The sequence below is a fragment of the Garra rufa genome, chromosome 1 (assembly GCF_049309525.1).
Source record: "Garra rufa chromosome 1, GarRuf1.0, whole genome shotgun sequence".
Classification (NCBI taxonomy): Eukaryota; Metazoa; Chordata; class Actinopteri; order Cypriniformes; family Cyprinidae; genus Garra; species Garra rufa.
In genome coordinates this window covers 55954390-55978746 of record NC_133361.1, presented here as the reverse complement: position 1 = coordinate 55978746, position 24357 = coordinate 55954390, and the positions used below count along the sequence as shown (strand labels likewise).

At 37.1% G+C, this 24357-nt stretch overlaps 1 protein-coding gene across 1 annotated transcript in view; it reads right to left on the bottom strand.

Annotated features, from left to right (window-relative positions):
• Positions 1-23849, bottom strand: part of tecpr1b (tectonin beta-propeller repeat containing 1b) — a 40550-nt gene extending 16701 nt beyond the window's left edge. Inside the window, exons 1-13 of the mRNA XM_073833871.1 lie at positions 23751-23849; positions 23004-23236; positions 21193-21378; positions 19771-19893; positions 19092-19214; positions 17143-17317; positions 16288-16385; positions 12495-12596; positions 6336-6466; positions 3161-3633; positions 2074-2174; positions 1828-1983; positions 1193-1342 (exon numbers count right to left, since the gene is read on the bottom strand). Of these exons, the coding sequence (XP_073689972.1) occupies positions 1193-1342; positions 1828-1983; positions 2074-2174; positions 3161-3633; positions 6336-6466; positions 12495-12596; positions 16288-16385; positions 17143-17317; positions 19092-19214; positions 19771-19893; positions 21193-21378; positions 23004-23231 (2046 nt within the window). The 5' untranslated portion in view covers positions 23232-23236; positions 23751-23849. The remainder of the gene's footprint in view (positions 1-1192; positions 1343-1827; positions 1984-2073; positions 2175-3160; positions 3634-6335; positions 6467-12494; positions 12597-16287; positions 16386-17142; positions 17318-19091; positions 19215-19770; positions 19894-21192; positions 21379-23003; positions 23237-23750) is intronic.
• Between the last annotated feature and the right edge of the window lie 508 nt (positions 23850-24357).

Genomic DNA, 24357 nt, shown 5'->3' with positions numbered 1-24357 from the left:
GTTTAAAACGCATGACATTTCTGCTTATTGTGCATGCCAATTTAAACCGAAAAAGTATCTGCCGCTATGGCAAGCCGTTTTAGCATTAAATACTCTTTGCCATACTAGTAGGCTATGGCAAGCCGTTTTAGCATTCTATCCTTGTTTGGTTACGCCCACCACATGCTCAACATGTCACATTGTTGTCACTCAGACAGACAGATGATTAACCATGATGGCGGCAGTTTGCACATTATTTCAAATATATGTCTTTTATGTCTAAAACCATTCCTTCATTATTGTAATTATTGGTGAAAATAGTCGATCCGGAAGCTCACATTGTGTTGAACTATAGATCTGCTATTTTCACAACTTATAAGTGACACTACCCAACAGCAAAATACTCACTGACCTACATTAATTTGTTAAAAGACTACTTTTCCCCTTTTTTTTTTGACTAAAACCTTTATGACTTTTCGTCGACTAAAATTGGACTAAAACTATCACATTTAGAAGTGACTAAAATGTGACTAAAACTAATAAGCATTTTAGTCCAAAAGACTAAGACTAAGACTAAATCTAAGATGGTTGTCAAAAACAACACTGCTGTGAAATTTGTAAGTATCTTTTGTAGCTTCTGAAGGGCAGTACTTTTTTTCTTCTGGAGCATCAGTGAGTGTTTGAACCTTCTGTAATAGTTGCATATGAGTCCCTCAGTTGTCCTCAGTGTGAAAAGATGGATCTCAAAATCATACAGTCATTTCTGGAAAGGGTTCAAATACACAAAAATGCTGAAAAAAGGATTTTTCTGAAGAACAGCAGGAAGTTTAACTGTTCGGGACAATCAAGAGACTCGTGAACAACTATCACTAAAAAGAACAGCTGTGGATCATTCAGGTAACAACACAGTGTTAATAATCAAGTGTATGTAAACTTTTGAACAGGGTCATTTTTATAAATTCAACTATTATTTTCTATTGTGAACTATGTGTAAAGATCTTTTATATGAAATATCTTATTCAGGTCAGCACATTTTGTATGATCCCTCTTATTCAGCTAAAACAATTAACATTTTGCAGATTCTGCAAGGTGTATGTAAACTTTTGACCTCAACTGTATGGATATATTTTTCAATTCACCTGCTACTAGCAGATGTTGAAAAAAGATAATGTGTGTGCTTTATGTCACACAGAGATCTTTTTGTGCATTTTACCCAGGTGTTGAAGTCTTCTTGAGAGGGAGTTGCCAGTAAAATTGGGCACCTCTGTTTGGTTCTCTCTGGTGTGTAAACAGCCACAGTGTACAGAGAGTCCCTGAACACGGGCACCAGGGCTGTCACCTCCTTTATCACAGCATACAGATACTGACACACACACATTGGGAGAATCGTAGCGTTATTGACACTAATACAGTTTAATGACACTTTACTTCAAAAACACGTTATGATCTTGATTCATTCATTTGTAATGACATTCATTTAAGGGGTTCATAAGCTGTTTTATTCCTAAATTCTGTCATTAATTACTCACCTTCATGTTATTCCAAACCCATAAGACGTTTTGTGCGACTAAAGTCACACAAAAACTATTCTCGTAGCTTTATAAAATTAAGGTTAAACCACTGATGTCACATGGACTCTTTTAACAATGCTTTTAACAATTGGATTTCATCAAAAATATCTTAATTTGTGTTCTGAAGATGCACGAAGGACTTACGGGATCGGAACGACATGAGGGTGAGTAATCAATGACAGAAGACAGAAGAACATTTTTGGGTGAACTATTCCTTTAAGAGATACTATCATGACTATTTTCATAATAAGTATTTTTTGTGCTCATGGTGTGTTACCTTCTTCTCCTGGTCGTGTGTGTAGTAGAGGTAAAGGATGTCTCCTATCTGAGCTCCGGCACCAGTCACCTGCTCCAGTGTCACACTGACATCCTCCCATTGGTGAGGCTGCCAGTCCCTCCACCAACACATACAACCTCTTGTCACACGCACAAACTGAAACACACATATATACATCAGTGTCTGAGATGCCCATTCACTATTAATCTTATGTGATGCACAAAGGCCTGCTCACAGTGTGTTTACCTTCTCTATAGAGGCATCTTTCTCATGTGCTCTTACTGTTTGAGTGTTTGTGTCTACAGCACTGAGGGCAGGTGTGAGGGATGGAGAGAGCGGCCCGGGATCTGACAGAATCAGAAAAGAGAATATTTTCAATAAAACAGCATAAAGAAAAAGTAGAATTTGTACCTTCGGTGATAGGAAAAAAATTATGCAGCAGGTTTGCAACTACATGAGGATGAGTAAATGATAAGCTATCACTTTAACGGAGAAGTTCACTTCCTGAACAAAAAATAACAGATAATGTGTTCACCCCCTCGTCATCCAAGATGTTTGAGTCTTTTTTTTTCAGTCGTAAGGAAATTAAGTTTTTTGAGGAAAACATTTCAGGATTTTTCTTCATATAGTAGACTTCTATGATGCCCCGAGTTTGAACTTGCAGAATGCAGTTCAAATGCGGCTTCAAACGATCCAGAATGTGGTTGTAAACGATCCTAGCCGAGGAAGAAGTGTCTTATCTAGCGAAAAGAAGTTTTTATTTCAATGAATGTACTTTTTAACCTCAAATGCTCGTATTCTCTTGCTGTGCCTGAACTCTGTTTTTTTTTTTCGGGTTCAAGACAGTTAGAGTATGTTATTTTGGCCCTCAACTTCAAAAATAATTTCAAAATCATCCTACAATGCTGCAGAAGATCAAACACCCTGAACAAAAAAGGTAAAAGAGCAATGCAGGGCGATTTTGAAGTTGAGGGAGAAAATGAGATGGGAGTTTTTCGACATTTGTCTTGAACTGGAAAAAACAACCGTTTGAGGTTAAAAAGTATATAAATTGTAAAAAAAAAAAAACGATTGTTTCGCTAGATAAGACTCTTCTTCCTCGGCTGGGATTTTTTCCAACACCATTTGGGAACATTTGAAGCCGCATTTAAACTCAGGGCACCACAGAAGTTCACTATATGGAGAAAAATCCTGAAATGTTTTCCCTCAAAAAAACATCATTTCTTTACGACTGAAGAAAGAAAGACACGAGCATCTTGGTTGACAAGTGGGTGAGTACATTATCTGTACATTTTTGTTCTGGACGTGAACTTCTCTTTTAACGATGTTGCACCTGAGATGCTAAACCAGTCAACATGTGAGCTGGAATTGATGTCACATCCTCCACTGGTGACCCAGGCCCAGGGGGGCACGTCCTCCTGCACTACTGTGTTGTGCTCCAGCTCAATGGGGTACGTGGCTACTGAGCTCCGGGCGCTGCTGGGGACCGAGGCCTTCATCTCCTCCAGGTCAACATTACTCCATGGCGTCTCGCTACCATCGGACGGGCTGCTGGGGCTCAGGACAGAGGAATCAGACTCTTGGCTCGTCACCTGGTTTTCCTCAGGTACATTGGGGTGGGCCGCAGAGGGTGGGTCGTGTGCTGGAGCGGAACGATCAGACACCAGCGCAGAGATGAAGCTGTCGCTCGTGATCTTGGGGACACGTGGCTTTGGAATGTTCGTGTCATCACAGCCCAGCACAGAACCTTGGGAAGGAGCGGTGACCTCCCCAGTGAAGACACTGGCATCACTGTGAACACGGACACTGGGAAACACACAGACACAGAGCCATTCACAAGACTGATGGGCATGGTGCCATCTGCTGGATGGAAATGACACTGCAGCATGAAATAAATGGCATCTTCTGTGCTCGTGTTGGCCAACAGAATATATATATATATATATATATATATATATATATATATATATATATATATATATATATTTGTGGTGGGCCGTTATCGGCGTTAACGTGAGACTCTTATTGGGCGATAAAAAAATATTGCCATTAATCTATTCTCAAAGTTGGGTTGGGAGCTGGGTCTATACTACGCAAGCTATGATGACTTTCACCTTGATATTTTAGCGCGGATGTATACCTAGCCGAATTGCACTGTAGGGGGCGAGAACGAGTCTTCTAACCTGTGTGTATGCCTACTGTGAAATTACCACATCAAACGAGACGTGCTAACAGGGATGCAGCTATGAAGCCGCCGGGTTTGCTTCAGGGCAGGTGCGTTGCTAGACCCTTTTTACTGGGGCACGTGCGTGAGTTATAATTTACTTTTATAATCCCGAAATAAAGACATTAAACTATATGCAACAGCTGAATTGACGCACGTGAATGGCAGCACGTTAACGCAGAAAACGGCCCACCACTAATATATATATATATATATATATGTATATATATATATATATATATATTGGGGATGTAATGGTATTATCAAGATTGTGGTATTGTAGCAAAACTGCCTTGATATCATTGTGGTCACATGACAATATGAAACGACAGGTAGTCTAGGCAAAAACTAGCTTTAAAAACATATTTAAACTTCTTATTCTAACATAAAGGTCTTTAAAGTTGTGTTTTGGGCCATTATGCTTTGGCACAGTATCTGTCAAACTGACAAAACCCAAAAGCAAAAAAAGCACTTAATCCCTTCACACATTTGGGAAAAAAAGCTTAAAAGTTCAGTATGAATTGCTGACATTTATCGGTTTAAATTGGTACGTTACTGCAGTCCAAATTCAAAATATCTCTTTCAAGTGTAGGAATTAGGAAAGAAGTATTGTAATTTCCCTACTGTAGTGTAAAGCAAAAATGATACACCTATGAAATATTCATTTTACATTGCAATTGTTTTACAACACATGGATATTACTGTTGTAGGAATAACAATATAAATTGTTATTATTATTATTTTCTAATTTGTTTGGCTTCCAAAACACCAGTGTGAATGCAATTTAGACTGAGACAGTATACCACAAATTAAAAGAGGATTGAGTCCCCTTTAAAATTCAAAGTCAATTCACTGACTTTTTTCTGACTTAAGTTTTCTTAGTTAAGAACATGGGTTAGAGCTGTCAACGTGAATTAGATAGAACAATTTAAATTTAAAATGTACAAAATATTTATTTTTTCCAATTTTTGTCTTTTTTTTATATCTCAAAAAATATTGTATCACAGACTTAATATTAAGATATCCTATCATGAGATTTTGATATCCTTACATACCTAATACATATACATATACGCCATGTAGTAGATTGCATAAAACTGGGTTTTGAGCTAAATTTTCATCATGTTGATAATTCAGACACCTTGGAAATTCATGTATCAAATATGATGCAGTAGGCTTTTATTGGGTTAAAAAAGGAAAAAAAGAAGTGTAAAACTGAAATTGCCAAGTTGTTAAATGTAAACTGTTTACCTTTCACAGCTCTAATATTTCTACTTCAAAATCTGTTCTGTTCTTCAAAAAATGCTGTTTTATAGGTGTAACTTATAAAAATCTTTCCAAATACCGCCTTAAACCTGTTTAAAGGGATACTTCACCCCAAAAAGGAAAATTACCCCATGATTTACTCACCCTCAAGCCATCCTTGAGGGTGAGTATACAATCGGAATTATATTAAAACATGTCCTGGCTCCTCCTAGCTTTATAATGGCAGTGAATGGCTGTTGAGATTTTGGAGTCCAATAAAGTGCATCCATTCATCATAAAAAGTACTCCAGATGGATCCAGGGGCTTAATAAAGCCCTTCCGAAGCGAATCTATGCATCTGAGTAACAAATTATTATTTTTTTTTTTTTTACTTTTAAACCGTAATCTCTAGCTTCTGCTAACTGTCGCATGTGTGTTTGCGAGAGAGGGGCATTCCAGCAAATGATGTAGGATGTAGCTGAATGTGTTGACGAATGCGAAAGTGATCAGAGATAGCAAAACAACAAAAAAACAGTCACAAATTAGAAGTTTTGATTTGTAAAGAAGAATGTCAGAGGATTTCAATATAATCCAAGAGACTGGTTTTCCTTTGCTGTAAACAAAACTTGGTTTTCGCGGGACAAACATATTCTCATCAGAGCTTATACTATGCCTACGTCTTACATCATCCGCTGGAACGCCACTCTTTCGACAGTTAGCAAAAGTTTTAAATATGGATCTTGTTCTGATACAAATGCATTGATTCATTTCAGAAGGCCTTTATTAACCCCTGGGATCCATGTGGAGTACTTTTTATGATGGATGGATGCACTTTACTGGACTTCAAAATCTCAACAGCCATTCACTGCCATTATAAACCTTGGAAGAGCCAGGACATTTTTCAATACAACTCTTTGTATTCATTGTATTCATCTGAAAGAATAAAGTCATATATACATATATTTTCTTTTTTGGATGAACTATCCCTTTAAGTAAGCCTGGTCAGGAATCCCTGCTCTGTACAGTGTTTTTCAACTACCTGGAATGATTTGTGCTTTCACTGCCATCAAGCTGAGCTGACACAGCCACCCATGACCTGCCAGTGACCTCTGTGGCTGTCACGCCATGACGAAAATACACGGTCCGGTCATCGCTGCCAACCCCCCATACCTGTGTCACAAACAAACACACATAAAATAAATTTATATTTTATATTGCACCAGCCACAGTCTCTCAGTTCTTACATACCTTCTTCAAACTGAGATATAAAAAAAATCTGGATCAGAATAGCTAACTTAATGTGACAAAATTACTTTAGTTGAAGTATTTTCTCATGCGTCTTCTGAATACTAAAAACTAAAATACAAAGATTATTAAACAATGATCTTCTAATCTATGTATATGAATGTATATATCTTTTAACAACACAAGCAAAAGTCCCAACATTTGAGATTTTGAAAAGAATTCCTTTTGTGATCTAAAAGTCAAATAAGTTTCATGTGTAAATATATTTAAATTTTAAAGAGTTTCAAACTGTGGCAAATATGCATGCAGGATTTTTTCTTAACTTGAACACAGTATATATGCGGCCCCTTTACCACAAAACCATCATCTGAAAGCTGAATAAATATGCTTTTCTGGAATATCTGGAATCTGAGGGTGCAAAAAAATCTAAATATTGAGAAAATCGCCTTTAAAGTTGTCCAAATTAAGTTCTTAGCAATGCATATTACTAATCAAAAATTAAGTTTTGATATATTTACGGTAGGAAATTTACTACGGTAGGAATATACTACTGATTTTTGGCATTAAAAAATGTATAATTTTGACTCATACAATGTATTTTTGGCTATTGCTACAAATATACCCATGCTGTTTAAGATTGGTTTTGTGACCCAGGATAATATATTAGAATATAAACTACAATTAAAATGTTTGGGGTCAGTAAGATTTTTACAAAATTAATTATTACTGATATTCAGCTTTCTACAAAAAATATGATACAATGATAATAATAAGAAATGTTACTTGAGCAGCAAAACAGCATATTAGAACGATTTCTGAAGGATCATGTGACATCGAAGACTAGAGTAATGATGCTGAAAATTCAGCTTTGCATCATTAAAATAAATTACATTTAAAAAAAATATAATAATATGTAATATCAAATATATAATTATATTTAAAAAAATAAAATACATTATATTACTGCTTTCAACAGCATTTTTAATCAAATAAATGTAGCCTTGATGTGCATTAGAGACTTCTTTCAAAAACATTAAAGCATTTTACAAATGCCAAACTTTCGAATATTAATGCATATACTGAATAATAATGTATATTGAAGTTCTGGGAGGGTTTGACTCTGTTACACAAAAATATATGATCACAAAATGCCCGACTGACCTGTTATATCACAATCAAGCACTACAGACAGCCATGCAATATTAAATCATTATAATACAGCTGGCATCAGAAAGCCATCATGCCATGAGATGATCTTTTTATGTGCTGACATAGACAGGATATTGTTTCTGATTGAGCCAAATTGAGGAACAGGATCAAATACGAGCGTCGCAGCTGAGCTGAGCACAGATACACGGCCAGCGCGGTTAGTAATGAAATGTGAAGTATGGAATAGTGGAGAGCGGCCAAACTCAAATTAGACGCTCCCATATGGCTGTGTGCGGGTGAAAGAATCGGAGGTGTATATATATGGCTGGGCTGAGACGGAGGCGGCAGTGGGCAACGGGAAGAGCCAGGCGGTCTAAGGGTCTAGTTACAGAGAGAGAGATGCAGAGACAAGGTTTGCATCGCTTGCAAACTCCACACTGAGACTCAGCGGCTCTAGTAATCAACACCCGCGGACACCTGACTCCCCCAGACCATACATGCCCGTCTTGGCGGGAGGGAGGGGCCAGCGTGAGCTGGAGAAGGTGATTGGACGATGAGTGTTTGTGCGTTAAAAAAAAAAAGGACAGTGAATACAGTCGGCCTGCAGGGTGCACATATTGGTCTGGGGATCTAATGATGGTTAATCCTCAGAGTTACATGTGAGAACAGGAGTGTAATTAGACCTGTCTGCCCCCCACCCAGCGGCAGACGGGTGTCCCCCAAGGACAAGTCCTGGGACTACTAGAGTTGTCCGCACAGGAGAAAATGATTATTTCACCAGATGAAATATGATATTAGCAGAAGTGATTAAAGCATGGTGTGATGGCACTGAACTTAGCCAGATTGTTAGTAGAGTTTGCTAAGGCAAAGATCTCTATTATTGCTTGTACAGTCGTGGCCAAAAGTTTTGAGAATGACAGAAATATTAGTTTTCACAAAGTTTGCTGCTAAACTGCTTTTAGATCTTTGTTTCAGTTGTTTCTGTGATGTACTGAGATATAACTACAAGCACTTCATACGTTTCAAAGGCTTTTATCGACAATAACATGACATTTATGCAAAGAGTCAGTATTTGCAGTGTTGGCCCTTCTTTTTCAGGACCTCTGCAATTGGACTGGGCATGCTCTCAATCAACTTCTGGGCCAGATCCTGACTGATAGCAACCCATTCTTTCATAATCACTTCTTGGAGTTTGTCAGAATTAGTGGGTTTTTGTTTGTCCACCCGCCTCTTGAGGATTGACCACAAGTTCTCAATGGGATTAAGATCTGGGGAGTTTCCAGGCCATGGACCCAAAATGTCAACGTTTTGGTCCCTGAGCCACTTAGTTATCACTTTTGCCTTATGGCACGGTGCTCCATCGTGCTGGAAAATGCATTGTTCTTCACCAAACTGTTGTTGGAAGAAGTTGCTGTTGGAGGGTGTTTTGGTACCATTCTTTATTCATGGCTGTGTTTTTGGGCAAAATTGTGAGTGAGCCCACTCCCTTGGATGAGAAGCAACCCCACACATGAACGGTCTCAGGATGCTTTACTGTTGGCATGACACAGGACTGATGGTAGCGCTCACCTTTTCTTCTCCGGACAAGCCTTTTTCCAGATGCCCCAAACAATTGGAAAGAGGCTTCATCGGAGAATATGACTTTGCCCCAGTCCTCAGCAGTCCATTCGCCATACTTTTTGCAGAAGATCAATCTGTCCCTGATGTTTTTTTTTTTGGAGAGAAGTGGCTTCTTTGCTGCCCTTCTTGACACCAGGCCATCTTCCAAAAGTCTTGGCCTCACTGTGCGTGCAGATGCGCTCACACCTGCCTGCTGCCATTCCTGAGCAAGCTCTGCACTGGTGGCACTCCGATCCCGCAGCTGAATCCTCTTTAGGAGACCATCCTGGCGCTTGCTGGACTTTCTTGGACGCCCTGAAGCCTTCTTAACAAGAATTGAACCTCTTTCGTTGAAGTTCTTGATGATCCTATAAATTGTTGATTTAGGTGCAATCTTAGTAGCCACAATATCCTTGCCTGTGAAGCCATTTTTATGCAACGCAATGATGGCTGCACGTGTTTCTTTGCAGGTCACCATGGTTAACAATGGAAGAACAATGATTTGAAGCATCACCCTCCTTTTAACATGTCAAGTCTGCCATTCTAACCCAATCAGCCTGACATAATGATCTCCAGCCTTGTGCTCGTCAACATTCTCACCTGAGTTAACAAGACGATTACCGAAATGATCTCAGCAGGTCCTTTAATGACAGCAATGAAATGCAGTGCAAAGTTTTTTTCGGGATTAAGTTCATTTTCATGGCAAAGAAGGACTATGCAATTCATCTGATTACTCTTCATAACATTCTGGAGTATATGCAAATTGCTATTATAAAAACTTAAGCAGCAACTTTTCCAATTTCCAATATTTATGTAATTCTCAAAACTTTTGGCCACGACTGTAGTTAGGGTAAATGATTCGAAGAAACAAAGTGTATGTATTAAACTCAAAGGATTAGTTCACTTCCAGAACAAACATTTACAGATCATGTAATCATTCCCTTGTCTTCCAAGATGTTCAAGTTGTTCTGTCTTCAGTCATAAAAAAATTATGTTTTTTGAAGAAAACATTTCAGGATTTCTCTCCATATAATGGATATCTACGGTTCCCCCAAATTTGAACTTCCAAAATGCAGTTTAAACGCAGCTTCAAAGGGCTCTAAACGAACTCAGCAGAGGAAAAAGGGTGTCACCTAGTGAAACGATTGGTTATTTTCTAAACAAATTTACAATTTATATACTGTTTAATCTCAAACGCTCGTCTTGTCTAGCTCTGCAGGTACTTTGGGTATTGCAGTTCAAGACAGTTAGGGTATTTCAAAATCATCCTACATCGCTGCAGAAGTACAAACCCAGTGTTTACAAAGTGAACGTGCAAAGAAGATCAAACACCCTTGACAAAAAAATGGTAAAACAGCGATGTAGGACGATTTTGAAGAATACCCTAACTGTCTTGAACCGCAAGGCCCAAAGTACACGCAGAGCTAGACAAGATGAGCGTTTGAGGTTAAATAGTATATAAATTGCATTTTTATTTTTAGAAAATAACAGATCTATTGCTAGATAAGACCCTTCTTCCTCTGCTGGGATCATTCAGAGTCCTTTGAAGCTGCATTTAAACTGCATTTTGGAAGTTCAAACTCGGGGGCACCATAGAAGTCCATTATACTGAGAGAAATCCTGAAATGTTTTCCTCAAAAAACATAATTTCTTTGCGACTGAAGAAAGAAAGACATTAATCATCTTGGATGACAAGGGGGTGAGTACATTATCTATACATTCTGTACTTGCAGATAATATAACATTAATTAAATTAGAAGCCACTTAGGTTTACCTAAAGACAGTACACTTATATGACTATGTACACTTTCAGAAAGTGCACTTTGTAATAATGTCAAATTAAGTTTACTTTTACATTTTCTTAAAAATGTACTTTTAGGTCAAATCATTATGTTAAATATGACTTGTCATGCTGTTAAGAAGTACACACATTTTGATGTGTTGACTAACATACTAAAACACATGTAAAGTACTTAATTATAATATAAACTGTTGTGTGTAATTTGATCTTACATTTAATATTTTAAATGTACTAAATGGCAACTTCATTATTACAAATGTGTAATTAAAAATGTGTTTCAATACATGACATGAAAGTTGTATGTATTTTTTTAAGTGACAAGTAATTTATTTAACCATAATGTATTTAACCAAATCTTAAGACAATCAAAGTAATTATGAAATTACATATAAAGATGTACTTCAGTCCTATTTGAGTCTGATTTGAGTGGAGTAAGCATTTTAATAATAATGTCTCTTATAATGTCTCTTAAAAATACAGAAAAAAAAAACAGTAATATTGTAAAATATTATTATAATTTAATTTAGCTGTGTTTTATTTTAATACACTTTAAAATATAATTTATTCCTGTGATCAAATCTAGCTTTTTATCAGCCATTACTCCAGTCTTCAGTGTTACATGATCCTCCAGAAATCATTCTAATATGCTGAACCTCTAATTTTTTTTTAACCTGTTTTTCAGGATTCTTTGATAAATAAGTTAAAAATAGAACTCCTTTGTAACAGACAAGTTTGCAAAGTGCAAAGATCTGCATTTTTTTTTTTTTTTTTTTAAAAGGATGTGTTAAATTGATAAAAAAGTGATCATAAGATCATATGATTAGAAAAGATAGCTCATTCAGCTTTTGAGAATGCTGAAAAAAGTATCAAATCAGCATATTAGAATGATTTCTAAAGGATCATGTGAAGTAAAGACTGGAGTAAAGGCTGATGAAAATTCAGCTTTGTATATAAATTAACAAATTATATTTTAAAGGGTATTAACATAGAAAACTGCTATTTTTAATTATTATAATATCATTCTTTTTATAAATATTATATAAGCATTTTCTTTTATAGAACTATTTTAGAACTATTCTAAAGTGTATTTATTTTTTGACAAATTCCATTATGTTCACTAAGTAATGTAAAAATATAAATAAAAAAAAATAAAAAAAAATCAACCTGTTTTTAAGCCCCCCCAATGTCTAACACACTCTTCTGCATGATGTCAGCATTTTAACAACGTTTTAATACTTTAATGTTACTTTAATGTAACTATTTCAAGATTTGAAGTCATCTTGTGGCCCCCTTGAAAATTCGCTGGCTGTAAAAACCATCTGGCTGCAAACTGTTGTAAATTAAGTGTGTGTATGTATAGTATTGTTAGAATGGCAATATAATATGATACCTCACTGATCTCACCTGGTCACTGGGCCCCACGCTGAGCATCACCATCTCTCCACCAATACTGATCCAGCCTGAGCCTGTGGGATTGTGGGAATTCACACCCCTCCTAAACCAGACCTATTACAAACACACGGCTTACTGCATGGTCCAATCTATACACTATGGAAGCCCATTTCCACCACTGAACAAAAAAAATGTTATTGCAACATCTTATCTCAATTCTTTTTTCTCAAAATTCTGTGATATGAACTTGCAATCATGAGAAATAAAGTTAAACACGTGCAAATTCTGACTTTTTTCTTGCAAACGTGAGTTTATATACACTGCTCAAAAAAAATAAATAAAAGGAACACTTAAACACAATGTAACTCCAAGTCAATCACACTTCTGTGAAATCAAACTGCCCACTTAGAAAGCAACACTGACTGACAATCAATTTCATATGCTGTTGTTCAAATGGAATAGACAACAGGTGGAAATGATAGGCAATTAGCAAGACACCCCCAATAAAGGAGTGGTTCTGCAGGTGGTGGCCACAGACCACTTCTCAGTTCCTATGCTTTCTGGCTGATGTTTAGGTCACTTTTGAATGCTGGCGGTGCTTTCACTCTAGTGGTAGCATGAGACGGAGTCTACAACCCACACAAGTGGCTCAGGTAGTGCAGCTCATCCAGAATGCACATCAATGCGAGCTGTGGCAAGAAGGTTTGCTGTGTCTGTCAGCGTAGTGTCCAGAGCATGGAGGAGCTACCAGGAGACCAGTACATCAGGAGACGTGGAGGAGGGCAACAACCACACATCAGCAGGACCGCTACCTCCTCCTTTGTGCAAGGAGGAACAGGAGGAGCACTGCCAGAGCCCTGCAAAATGACTGCCTTGTGCTCTTCACAGATGAAAGCAGGTTCACACTGAGCACAACATTCACACTGCACCATCCTCCAGCATGACCGGTTTGGCAGTGGGTCAGTAATGGTGTGGGGTGGCATTTCTTTTTAGGGCCACACAGCCCTCCATGTGCTCGCCAGAGGTAGCCTGACTGCCATTAGATACCGAAATGAGATCCTCAGACCCCTTGTGAGACCATATGCCGGTGCGGTTGGCCCTGGGTTCCTCCTAATGCAAGACAATGCTAGACCTCATGTGGCTGGAGTGTGTCAGCAGTTGCTATTGGGCTGGCCCGCCCGTTCCCCAGACCTGAATCCGACTGAGCACATCAGGGACATCATGTCTCGCTCCATCCACCAACGCCATGTTGCACCACAGACTGTCCAGGAGTTGGTGGATGCTTTAGTCCAGGTCTGGGAGGAGATCCCTCAGGAGACCATCCGCCACCTCATCCGGAGCATGCCCAGGCGTTGTAGGGAGTTCATACAGGCACGTGGAGGCCACACACACTACTGAGCCTCATTTTGACTTGTTTTAAGGACAATACATCAAAGTTGGATCAGCCTGTAGTGTGTTTTTCCACTTCAATTTTGAGTGTGACTCCAAATCCAGAACTCCATGGGTTAATAAATTTGATTTTCATTGATAATTTTTGTATATATTTATATACATATATATATATATATATATATATATATATATATATAGGTGCTGGTCATATAATTAGAATATCTTCAAAAAGTTGATTTATTTCACTAATTCCATTCAAGAAGTGAAACTTGTATAATGTATACATTCATTCCATACAGACTGATATATTTCAAAAGTTTATTTCTTTTAATTTTGATGATTATAACTGACAACTAATGAAAACCCCAATTCAGCATCTCAGAAAATTAGAATTTTACTTAAGACCAATACAAAGAAAGGATTTTTAGAAATCTTGGCCAACGGAAAAGTATGAACATTAAAAGTATGAGCATGTGCAGCACTCAATACTAAGTTGGGGTTCCTTTTGCCTGAATTACTGCAGCAATGCGGCGTGGCATGGAGTCGATCTGTCTGTGGCACTGTTCAGGTGTTATGAGAGCCCAGGTTGCTGTGATAGTGGCCTTCAGCTCTTCTGCATTGTTGGGTCTGGCATATCACATCTTCCTCTTCACAATACCCCATAGATTTTCTATGGGGTTAAGGTCAGGCGAGTTTGCTGGCCAATTAAGTCCAGTTGGAAAATTAAATCTGCATCTCCATAAAGTTGGTCAGCAGCAGGAAGCATGAATTGCTCTAAAATGTCCTGGTATACAGCTGCGTTGACCTTGGACCTCAGAAAACACAGTGGACCAACACCAGCAGATGACATGGCACCCCAAACCATCACTGACTGTGGAAACTTTACACTGGACCTCAAGCAATGTGGATTCTGTGCCTCTCCTCTCTTCCTCCAGACTCTGGGACCCTGATTTCCAAAGGAAATGCACAATTTACTTTCATCAGAGAACATAACTTTGGACCACTCAGCAGCAGTCCAGTCCTTTTTTTTTTTTGTCGAGACACTTCTGACTCTGTCTGTTGTTCAAGAGTGGCTTGACACAAGGAATGCGACAGCTGAAACCCATGTCTTGCATACGTCTGTGCGTATTGTCTCTTGAAGCACTGACTCCAGCTGCAGTCCACTCTTTGTGAATCTCCCCCACATTTTTGAATGGGTTTTGTTTCACAATTCTCTCCAGGGTGTGGTTATCCCTATTGCTTGTACACTTTTTTCTACCACATCTTTTCCTTCCCTTCGCCTCTCTATTAATGTGCTTGGACACAGAGCTCTGTAAAAAGCCAGCCTCTTTTGCAATGACCTTTTGTGTCTTGCCCTCATTGTGCAAGGTGTCAATGGTCGTCTTTTGGACAACTGTCAAATCAGCAGTCTTCCCCATGATTGTGTAGCCTACAGAACTAGACTGAGAGACCATTTAAAGGCCTTTGCAGGTATTTTGTGTTAATTAGCTGATTAGAGTGAGGCACCAGGTGTCTTCAATACTGAACTTTTTCACAATATTCTTATTTTTCTGAGATACTGAATTAGGGTTTTCATTAGTTCTCAGTTATAATCATCAAAATTAAAAGATATAAACATTTGAAATATATATATATATATATATATTCTGACTTTATTTATTAGACTTTGTTGAGAATCACAACTTTATTTCTCAGAATCACAACTTTATTTCTCAGAATCGCAACTTTATTTCTCAGAATTCTGACTGTTTCTCAGAATTGCAACTTTAATTCTCAGAATTCTGACTTTATTTTCACAGAATTGCAACTTTATTTCTCAGAATCGCAACTTTATTTCTCAAAAATTGTGGAAAAAAAAAGTCAGAATTGTGAGATAAAACGTTGCGGAAATGGGCTTCCATAATACACTGTATACTAGCTTTATTTTTTTAAATGCATGTCAAACTGAACTCATTATGCAACAACAAACTGTTGAGTAGTTTGCTACACTGTCACATGACAAGGCACAGAGATATCATCTGGATCAATTAGGCTTCAAAAATCAAAAACAGCCACTAATATTACTTTCAGTTCAGTGGTGTCCATTTTGCTCCTGGAGGGCCAACATCCTTCAGAGTTTAGCTCTAACATACATGCCTGGAAGAATCTAGAAGACCTTGATTAGCTGCTTCAGGTGTGTTTAATCAGGGCTGGGGCTGAACTCTGTAAAACATGGCCCTCCAGAAACATCTGTAGGTACTTAATGAAAACGAAAGGTAAAGCTGCATACTGCATTGCAATTATTCTGGTCATAGGATGTTTGCATGTTTGTTAATAACTAATTGCACTACATGAATGTGCAAAACTCATAGCAGAATATTAACATCAAGCAAAAGCATTGTACAGAGCATTTATAGAGTAAATATCGTCTTACTTTGTTGTCTTTAGTGACGGCCCAAACGACACTGATCCCCACTGCGACATGCACAGCTCCTTTCTGATTTGGAGGCTGCACTAGCTCCCACGATGAGCCTAAAAACAAAAATAATATACTTTTAAAGATCATGGTGAACTAAAATATACTTGGTAACACTTAAGATTAGGGAACACTACTCAAGATGAACTACTTGCTTATTAGCATCCGCATTACAAGCATATTGGCTGTTTATTAGTACTTAAAAAGCACATAATGCCATATTCTGCAAGACTTTTTCTTTTACATCAAAAATCATTAGGATGTTAAGTAAAGATCATGTTCCATGAAGATATTTAGTAAATTTCCTACTGTTAATATATTAAAACTTAATATTTGACTGGTAATCAAATAAAATTTGGACAACTTTAAAGGCAGTTTTCTCAATATTTCAAAATTTTCATTTTTTCAGTTTAAAAAAAAAAATACTTTTTTAGACTGGTGGACTGTGGTCAAGGGTCACATATACTTTAATGTAATTTCAACTGAAACGTACTAAAATTGTCCTGTTAGGACACTTGAGGACTTGAGATGATTCAAAGGCATCGAGCAAAAATGAGAGCAGCAGTTTTTGTTGCATTAGTATTGATTTCCTGCTATTTAATGCAAACACATTCAGAAATGTGTAAGTGTGGCGCAAGTGACCACATGTTCTTTAGGACCATACCTCTGTCATGCTATTGACATGACCGTGACCGTGATCCCAGTTTGACCGTAAATAGCAGCGATGTGTAAGTCATTCAAAACATGTACTGTATGTCCTGCATACTGTATGTGTGAATTCAAAGGACAGGAATAAATCTGTCAGTGTCAGACCTTTAGGGCAGTCTTTACTGATGCCCGTTCTGGCCAGCAGTTGTCCATCCCAGAGAACGACCCAAAGCAGGTCTTTCGGCCCGGCGCTGATCTGCGTCACCTCTCGGGGCACCTGGATGGGCTCCCAGTGCGTCCCCTCTGGGTTTTGCTGTCTGATGCCTGTGCGGAACCACAGCTGTGTAGAGATACAGACACACCTTACATCTGCGTGGTATCATGAAGAGATTCTTAACACATGATAAACATGACAAAACATTCAGAGAGTGTTTAAATGAACCACTCGGCCAGGAAATTATTCACATTCTTGTGAGCAAGTGGTTAATCCATAAGGAGGTGTTGGCTGAGCTCAAAATATAAAACAGACATCACAGGACAGCAGTGCGCTCTAGTGGTCACAAGTTTGTAATGCAACTGCAAGTCCGCGCTGTTACAGTTGCAAAGACTAAAACGATTTAAAAAAATGTTGTTAACTGAAATAAAGCTGAGATCAAAATTTTAAAAATGAATTAGAAGGAAACAGCCTTGGCAATTCGTTTAAATAAAATGTTAAAGTGAAAGTTTCAGTGCTAAATTTACTAACTAAAACTGAAATAGATATAAATTAAAGCTATATAGATATAACATAGCATTACTGAAAATGACTAAACTTAAACTAAAATTGTTTAACTAAAAAAAAAATCTTAAAATATAAAAAAGACTAATAAATAATACTAAACCATCAGTATCATCTGCATCTTTCTTAACCTGCTTATCAGTTAAACAACTAGTTAAATACAGCTTAAGCTGTGAAATACTGTTAGTTAGCACACACAATTATTTAGATCTGGCCTCTTATGGTTTTTCATAATGTATTTTGTGTTTGCTTTTTGTTACTGATATATGTGACCCTGGAGCACAAAACCGGTTATAAGGGTCAATTCTGTTGAAATATTATGAATATATATGACAATATTTGGCCATGATACAACTATTTGAAAATCTGGAATCTGAGGGTGCAAAAACCAATTTAACTACTGAGAAAATCGCCTTTAAAGTTCTTATCAATGCATATTGCTAATAAAAAAATGGCTTTCGATATATTTACGGCAGGAAATTTGCAATAAAATCTTCATTGAACATTACCTTTATTTAATATCCTAATGATTTTGGTCATGAAAGAAAAATCGATCATTTTGACCCATACAATGCATTTTTGGCTATTGCTACAAATACACACAGGATCACATATGTTTTATTTATTTATACACACTACAGTTTAAAAGTTTGGGGTCAGTAAGATTTTTTTAAATATATTTTTGAAAGTCTTTTATGTTCTCCTAAATCAAACATTAGATTGTGACCTAAAAAAACACGAAATATTATTAAAACTTAAAATGACTTTTTTATTGGAATATATTTTGAAATGTATTTATTTCTGTGATGCAAAGCATCATTACTCCAGTCTTCAGTGTCACATGATCTTTCAGAAATCATTCTAATAAGCTGACCTGCTGCTCAAGAAACATTTTTGATTATTACCCATGTTTAAAACAGCTGATCTGCTTAATAAATTGGGGAAACATGATTTTTCAGGACGCTTTGATTAAATAATGTAATATCAAAAGAATAGCAGTTATTTTAAATAGAAATCTTGGTAACACTTTACAATAAGGTTAATTAGTTAACAAACTAAGAATGAACAATGCATCTACAATGCAACTCGTTTGTAACATGTAAATGTCTTTACTGTCATGTTTGATCAATTTAATGCATCCTTGCTAAATAAAAGTATTAATTTCTTTCAAAACTAATTAAAAAATCCTTCTGACCTGAGCGATATGCATGTGGGATATTTATGTAAACTATATTCTGTAGTAATCGTGGTAAACATCGCACATATAAGTTCTAGAGCTTGTCTTAAACCAGGAATATTCCTTTGCACTGGTTGAATACAGTATGTAATGACTTACCTTTCCTTGCTGGGACACGGCCCACAGGTAAATGTGTTTCTCAGGGCTGTCACTCATGTCCCAGCCTCCACAGCTGATGTCAGTAAAGGGCTCTGGAGGAGGTCTGCCTCTGTCCAAAGGCACCTGCACCAAGAACACACATTTTCAATAACTCTACATATGTGGTCAATAGTTAATAGGAGTAAAATATAAAGCAGGGGTGTCAAATTCTGCTCTTGGAGCGCAACTGTCCTGCAGAGTTTAGCTCCAACCCTAAATTAAACACACTTAAAACAGCTTATCAAGGTCTCCAGATTTCCACACTGTTTAAAAACCTAGCATATGCTGGTTAGGTCTGTTTTGAAGCATTGCAGCTGGTTTGGGCTGGTTTAAGCTGGTACTTAGTTGGTCATGAGCTGGTTTAAACTGGTCCTGTTACTTAGGGCAATCTTAGGACCAGCTTAAACCAGCTCAAACCAGCTGCCATGCTTCAAAACATACCAAGCAGCATATTCAGTTTTTTTCAACAGGGCAGGCAAGTGTTTTGGAGCTGGTTCGAGCTAAACTCTGCAGAACACCGAAGAACACAGCATTCCAGATTGGCTTATCTTTGGTTGTTTCACACTGAGTTTCAAATTTTAGATATAAGTTTGGTTTCCCTATTAAATAGAAATACTAGTAGTCTTTCTCGTGATGATACCTTGGCCCACGATCCTAGTGCTTTATATCTCCTGTAGCGAAGCCATCGCCTGCGACGGACACATGAATTCCACTTCTTCTCTTTGGTGAAGGTGGTAGGGAAGTCCACTGCGTACTCCCACCCCTGAAAGCACAGGAAGTAGCATTACACAGTCATTCTGACATGATTTAAATTTTTTGTTAAAAATTTGGTGTTTTACCCTTGCGAAAAAGAAGCACACTTTAGTATACTTTTAAAGAATGCACTTAAGTGTGAACTAAAAGTAATGTTTTCAGTTACTTAATTGCATGTTGTTTAGAATTAAATTAAAGTTTAAAATGTTTAAAGTCAAAATGTGTTTTGGTATGTTAATAAAATAAGTGTATCTCCTATTAAAACATAATGATTTAAAATGTACTTTAAAGTAAAACTTTTACTTTGACTTTGTTTCAAAGCGCACTTTTTAAAAGTGTAATTGAACGTGTTAATAAATAAAAGTTTACACTTCCAGTCAAAAGTTTTTGAACAGTAAGATTTTTACTGTTTTTTAAAGAAGTGTCTTCTGCTCACGAAGCCTGCATTTATTTGATTCAAAATACAGCAAAAGCAGTAATATTGTAAACTATTTGTACTATTTAAAATAACTGTTTTCTATTGTAATACATTTTTAAATGTAATTAATTCCTATGATCAAAGCTGAATTTTCAGCATCATTACTCTTCTTCAGTGTCACATGATCCTTCAGAAATCATTCTAATATGCTGATTTGCTGTTCAAGACAAATTTTTTTTACAATCATTATTATCAATATTTAAAACAGTCATTTTCATCAGGATTCTTTGATGAATAGAAAGATCCAAAGATCAGAATTCATCTAAAATAAATAGCTTTTGCAACATTATACACTATACCATTCAAAAGCTTGGAGACAGTATGTTATTTATAATTATATTATTTCAAAATAATAATTATAAATATTTTCTGAGCAGCTAATCACATAACATTATGTATATAACATTAGAATGATTTCTGAAGGATCACGTGACACTGAAGACTGGAGTAACTGGAATAAATTACCTTTTAAAATACATTCAAATAGAAAGTTATTTTAAATAAAAAATATGTTTTTAAATGTTACTGTTTTTTCTTTACTTTGGATCAAATAAATGCAGGCTTGGTGAGCAGCAGAGAATCTTACTGTTCAAACACTTTTGAATGGAAGTGTACTTCAGTGACCTTATATTTCATTGATATTATATTATCTGCAAGTACAGTTTTTCAAAATATTCTTTTAAGATTTAAAGTATACACGGGTTAGGATAAGGTACATTTTACAGCTGATCACGTTTGGGACGGCTGGGTTAAATTTGCAATAGGCTGAGTTTACAGTGGTTTGAGTTAAGATGGCTTGTGTTTAGAGATGTCTGAGATTGTGTCACCCACCCCTGTCTCAGTGGATTCTCTCCCACAGCTTTCATCATCCACGTACCAGTCGCCTTCCCACTCCCAGTTAGCAGATGGCAACACAAAGCTGTGGAGAGGTTGTGGGTTCAAGCCGAACTCATCCGTCCACTGCCAGCGGTCTGTCGGGAGGAGTGTGTCTGTGTAACCATCAACTGGGTTCCATCTCTGTAAAACAGACAGACAGACAATGATACTTAACAGGTCAGGTGTACTGTCTGTAACATACACTACAATGCTTATGGTCATTATTACTATCCTACTACTTGGTGAGTTTGGACTTAATATAGTACATTATTATACATATATTTAAGTATTTATGCATTAAAGCATTTAAGTAAAATCACTGAATTATCAGCTAAGATGTTATGATAGTGTTTGGTTTAATTTATATGCAATGTACAAGAGGCATCATTTTGGAAAAAAATATTTCTCACCCCCAAAACATTAGGTTTCCACCTCCATGTTTGACAGTGGGGATGGTGTTCTTAGGGTTGAAGGCTTCTCATTTTTTAAGCCAAATGAAGGCTACATCATTGTGGCCAAACAATTAAATTGTTGTTTCATCTGACCATAAAACAGAAGACCGGAAGTCTTCTTCTTAGTCCAGATGAGCATTTGCAAAGGCCAAGCGGGCTTTTGTGTGCCTTATCTGGAGAAGTGGTGTCCTCCTTGGTCTGCGTCCTGTGAACCCAGCGGTGGTCAGTGTCCGTTGGACTGTTTGCCTTGAGATGTTGCCACCAGCAGAGCCCAGATTCATCAGGATGGCCTTGGTGGTGATCCTTGGATTCTTGTTTACCTCTCTCACTATCCTCCTGGCCAGCACAGGTGTCACTTTTAACTTCCGACCACAAGATTTTTCACAGTGCGGAACGTTTTTGCTTTTTCTAATAATACTTTGCACTGTAGCCACTGGAACTTCAAAAGATTTAGATATGGTCATATAGCCCTTTCCTGACTTGTGAGCAGCCACAATGCGCAGCCGCAGGTCCTCAGTGAGCTCCTTTGTCTTAGCCATGACTGTCCACAAACCAACAGCAGAGAGCTTCTGTTTTTCACCTGTTAAGTTGATTAAAACAGCTGTTCCCAATGAATCAGGGTAATTAGGATGCTTTAGAACAGCTTGGACTATTTGGAATGGTATAGAACTTTGGATTTTCCCATAGACTGTGACAGTTTGCAAAGGGTATGAATAATTTTGGACATGACACTTTTTGTTCAAATTTAAATAAAAGCCGAGAAATATTTTTTCCACAATGATGCCTCTTGTACATCGTCTTATTATCTTTTGGGAGAAGCCTGTGTCATTTCCGGTCATAAACAAAAATTGCTGGTTGAATAAAAGTAACTTCAAGTCAGAATTTGCCAGGGGTATGAATAATTTCGGGCTTGACTGCATATATAAGTCAATATAACCCTTCTTATTAAATTATATATTACTGTGTTTCAGTAGTGACAAACTGGAGAGAGGATAAATATTCCAAAACTTTCTAAAAATACAATATGAGAAATACCTGCACAATTGCTAGAAATGTGTACCTTAGATATTATACAGTATGCATACAAACAAAATTTGTGGAAAAATATGTTTCCAACCAATTCTGTAAAATGTTCCATATCAATTATTATACATTATTTGTGAATATGAATACATTATGTTTCACATATTACATTTTTATTGTGCAACCAACTGTATTTTTACTATTGTGTACAGCTAAGCTGTCCATGCTTTGTCACTACACAGATACAGTATTTTATCATGCTAATAAATCACAATTGATTAAGAAGATAACCTGGTTTTCATAGGTCTCTTCCTGGTGGCGTATAGGCACTTGACTGGGATACACATGCAGATAAACCTGATGGTCGCATCCGACGCCCCAGCAGCACTGCTGAGAGCCTGTCACCCGCTTCAGCTCCAGCACGATATCCGCGGCGCGCCTCCAGCGGCCTCTAGCGGCCGACAGACTGAACACCCGCCCGTACACATCCACTGCCCACAGCAGCGACCCGGCCATCATGGGCCCTAGACGACATGATATTCAAACAGTATTTTATTCAATACACACTTACAAAATGAAATGGCTTCAAATATATAAATATAAACAGCGTTTTGTTGCTTATTAAACAAGACTGTCAAGTACTCACGTCCATACAAGTTCACTATTAAAATACATAAATACATTGTATTTTAGAAATTCTTATTTAATTCGATCAACCATGCTGGCTTTCAATAATATATGTTATATGTAAATTAATAATACTCAATACAAACATTAAAGCCTTCTAATGTAAGAGATACAGGTAACTGGACACCAGATGGTCGGCTTGCACCTGTCTGACTGGATTCATTGCTGCAAGCGTATTATTCGCTATTTAATTTAGTTTATGTCATGTTTTTGCACTTTTCTATTGATGTTATATGCGTTATGTTTAGTAAAGAAAACATAGTAACCGACATGACGACGAATTTAAATTCCGACACACAACCGCTTTATATTCTGTCTTCAAATGCTCCCTGAGTAGTATCATACACTTACCTACTATGTAGTTTAATGATTGTGAAGAGAGTCTTCATATATTCCGTGCATTACAAACATCGGCCGTCCGTTTATTATTATTCCCAGCATTATTCTAAGGGCTCAGGCACTCAAAGCAGGAAGTTAACGGTATTTTCGCTCTGATTGGTCAGCGCTCACGGAAACGTCGGAATCTCAGCCTCTGATTGGACAGCCTGTGTGAGCACGTATGTTTTTCCGTAGGGTAGAGCTCTCATATGCGCACGCTCACCTGATCAATTATTAATTCTTTACTTTCTTAATAATTAAAACTCAAGGGTGATATATGAGTACTAGCTTTTATACTTAACTTCTTATTTCTGACTGTTGTAATAAATACATAGACGATGTATCAAACAAATAAAAAGAAACGTCTTTCTTCTATCTAGAAGGAATATTCTGATAATTCTTGCCAATAAGGGCTCTAGTATTTTATAATTCTTTAGATAATGCTGTAAATCGCTTTGTTCTTGTCTGCAGTTTTTACAACTGGTTTATTAACAAGACAGACACGCCCTTACCAAAAAGAAGTATACTTCAAGTTTAGTTTATTAAGTATATTTAAGTAAAGCTTAAAGTATATTTTAAG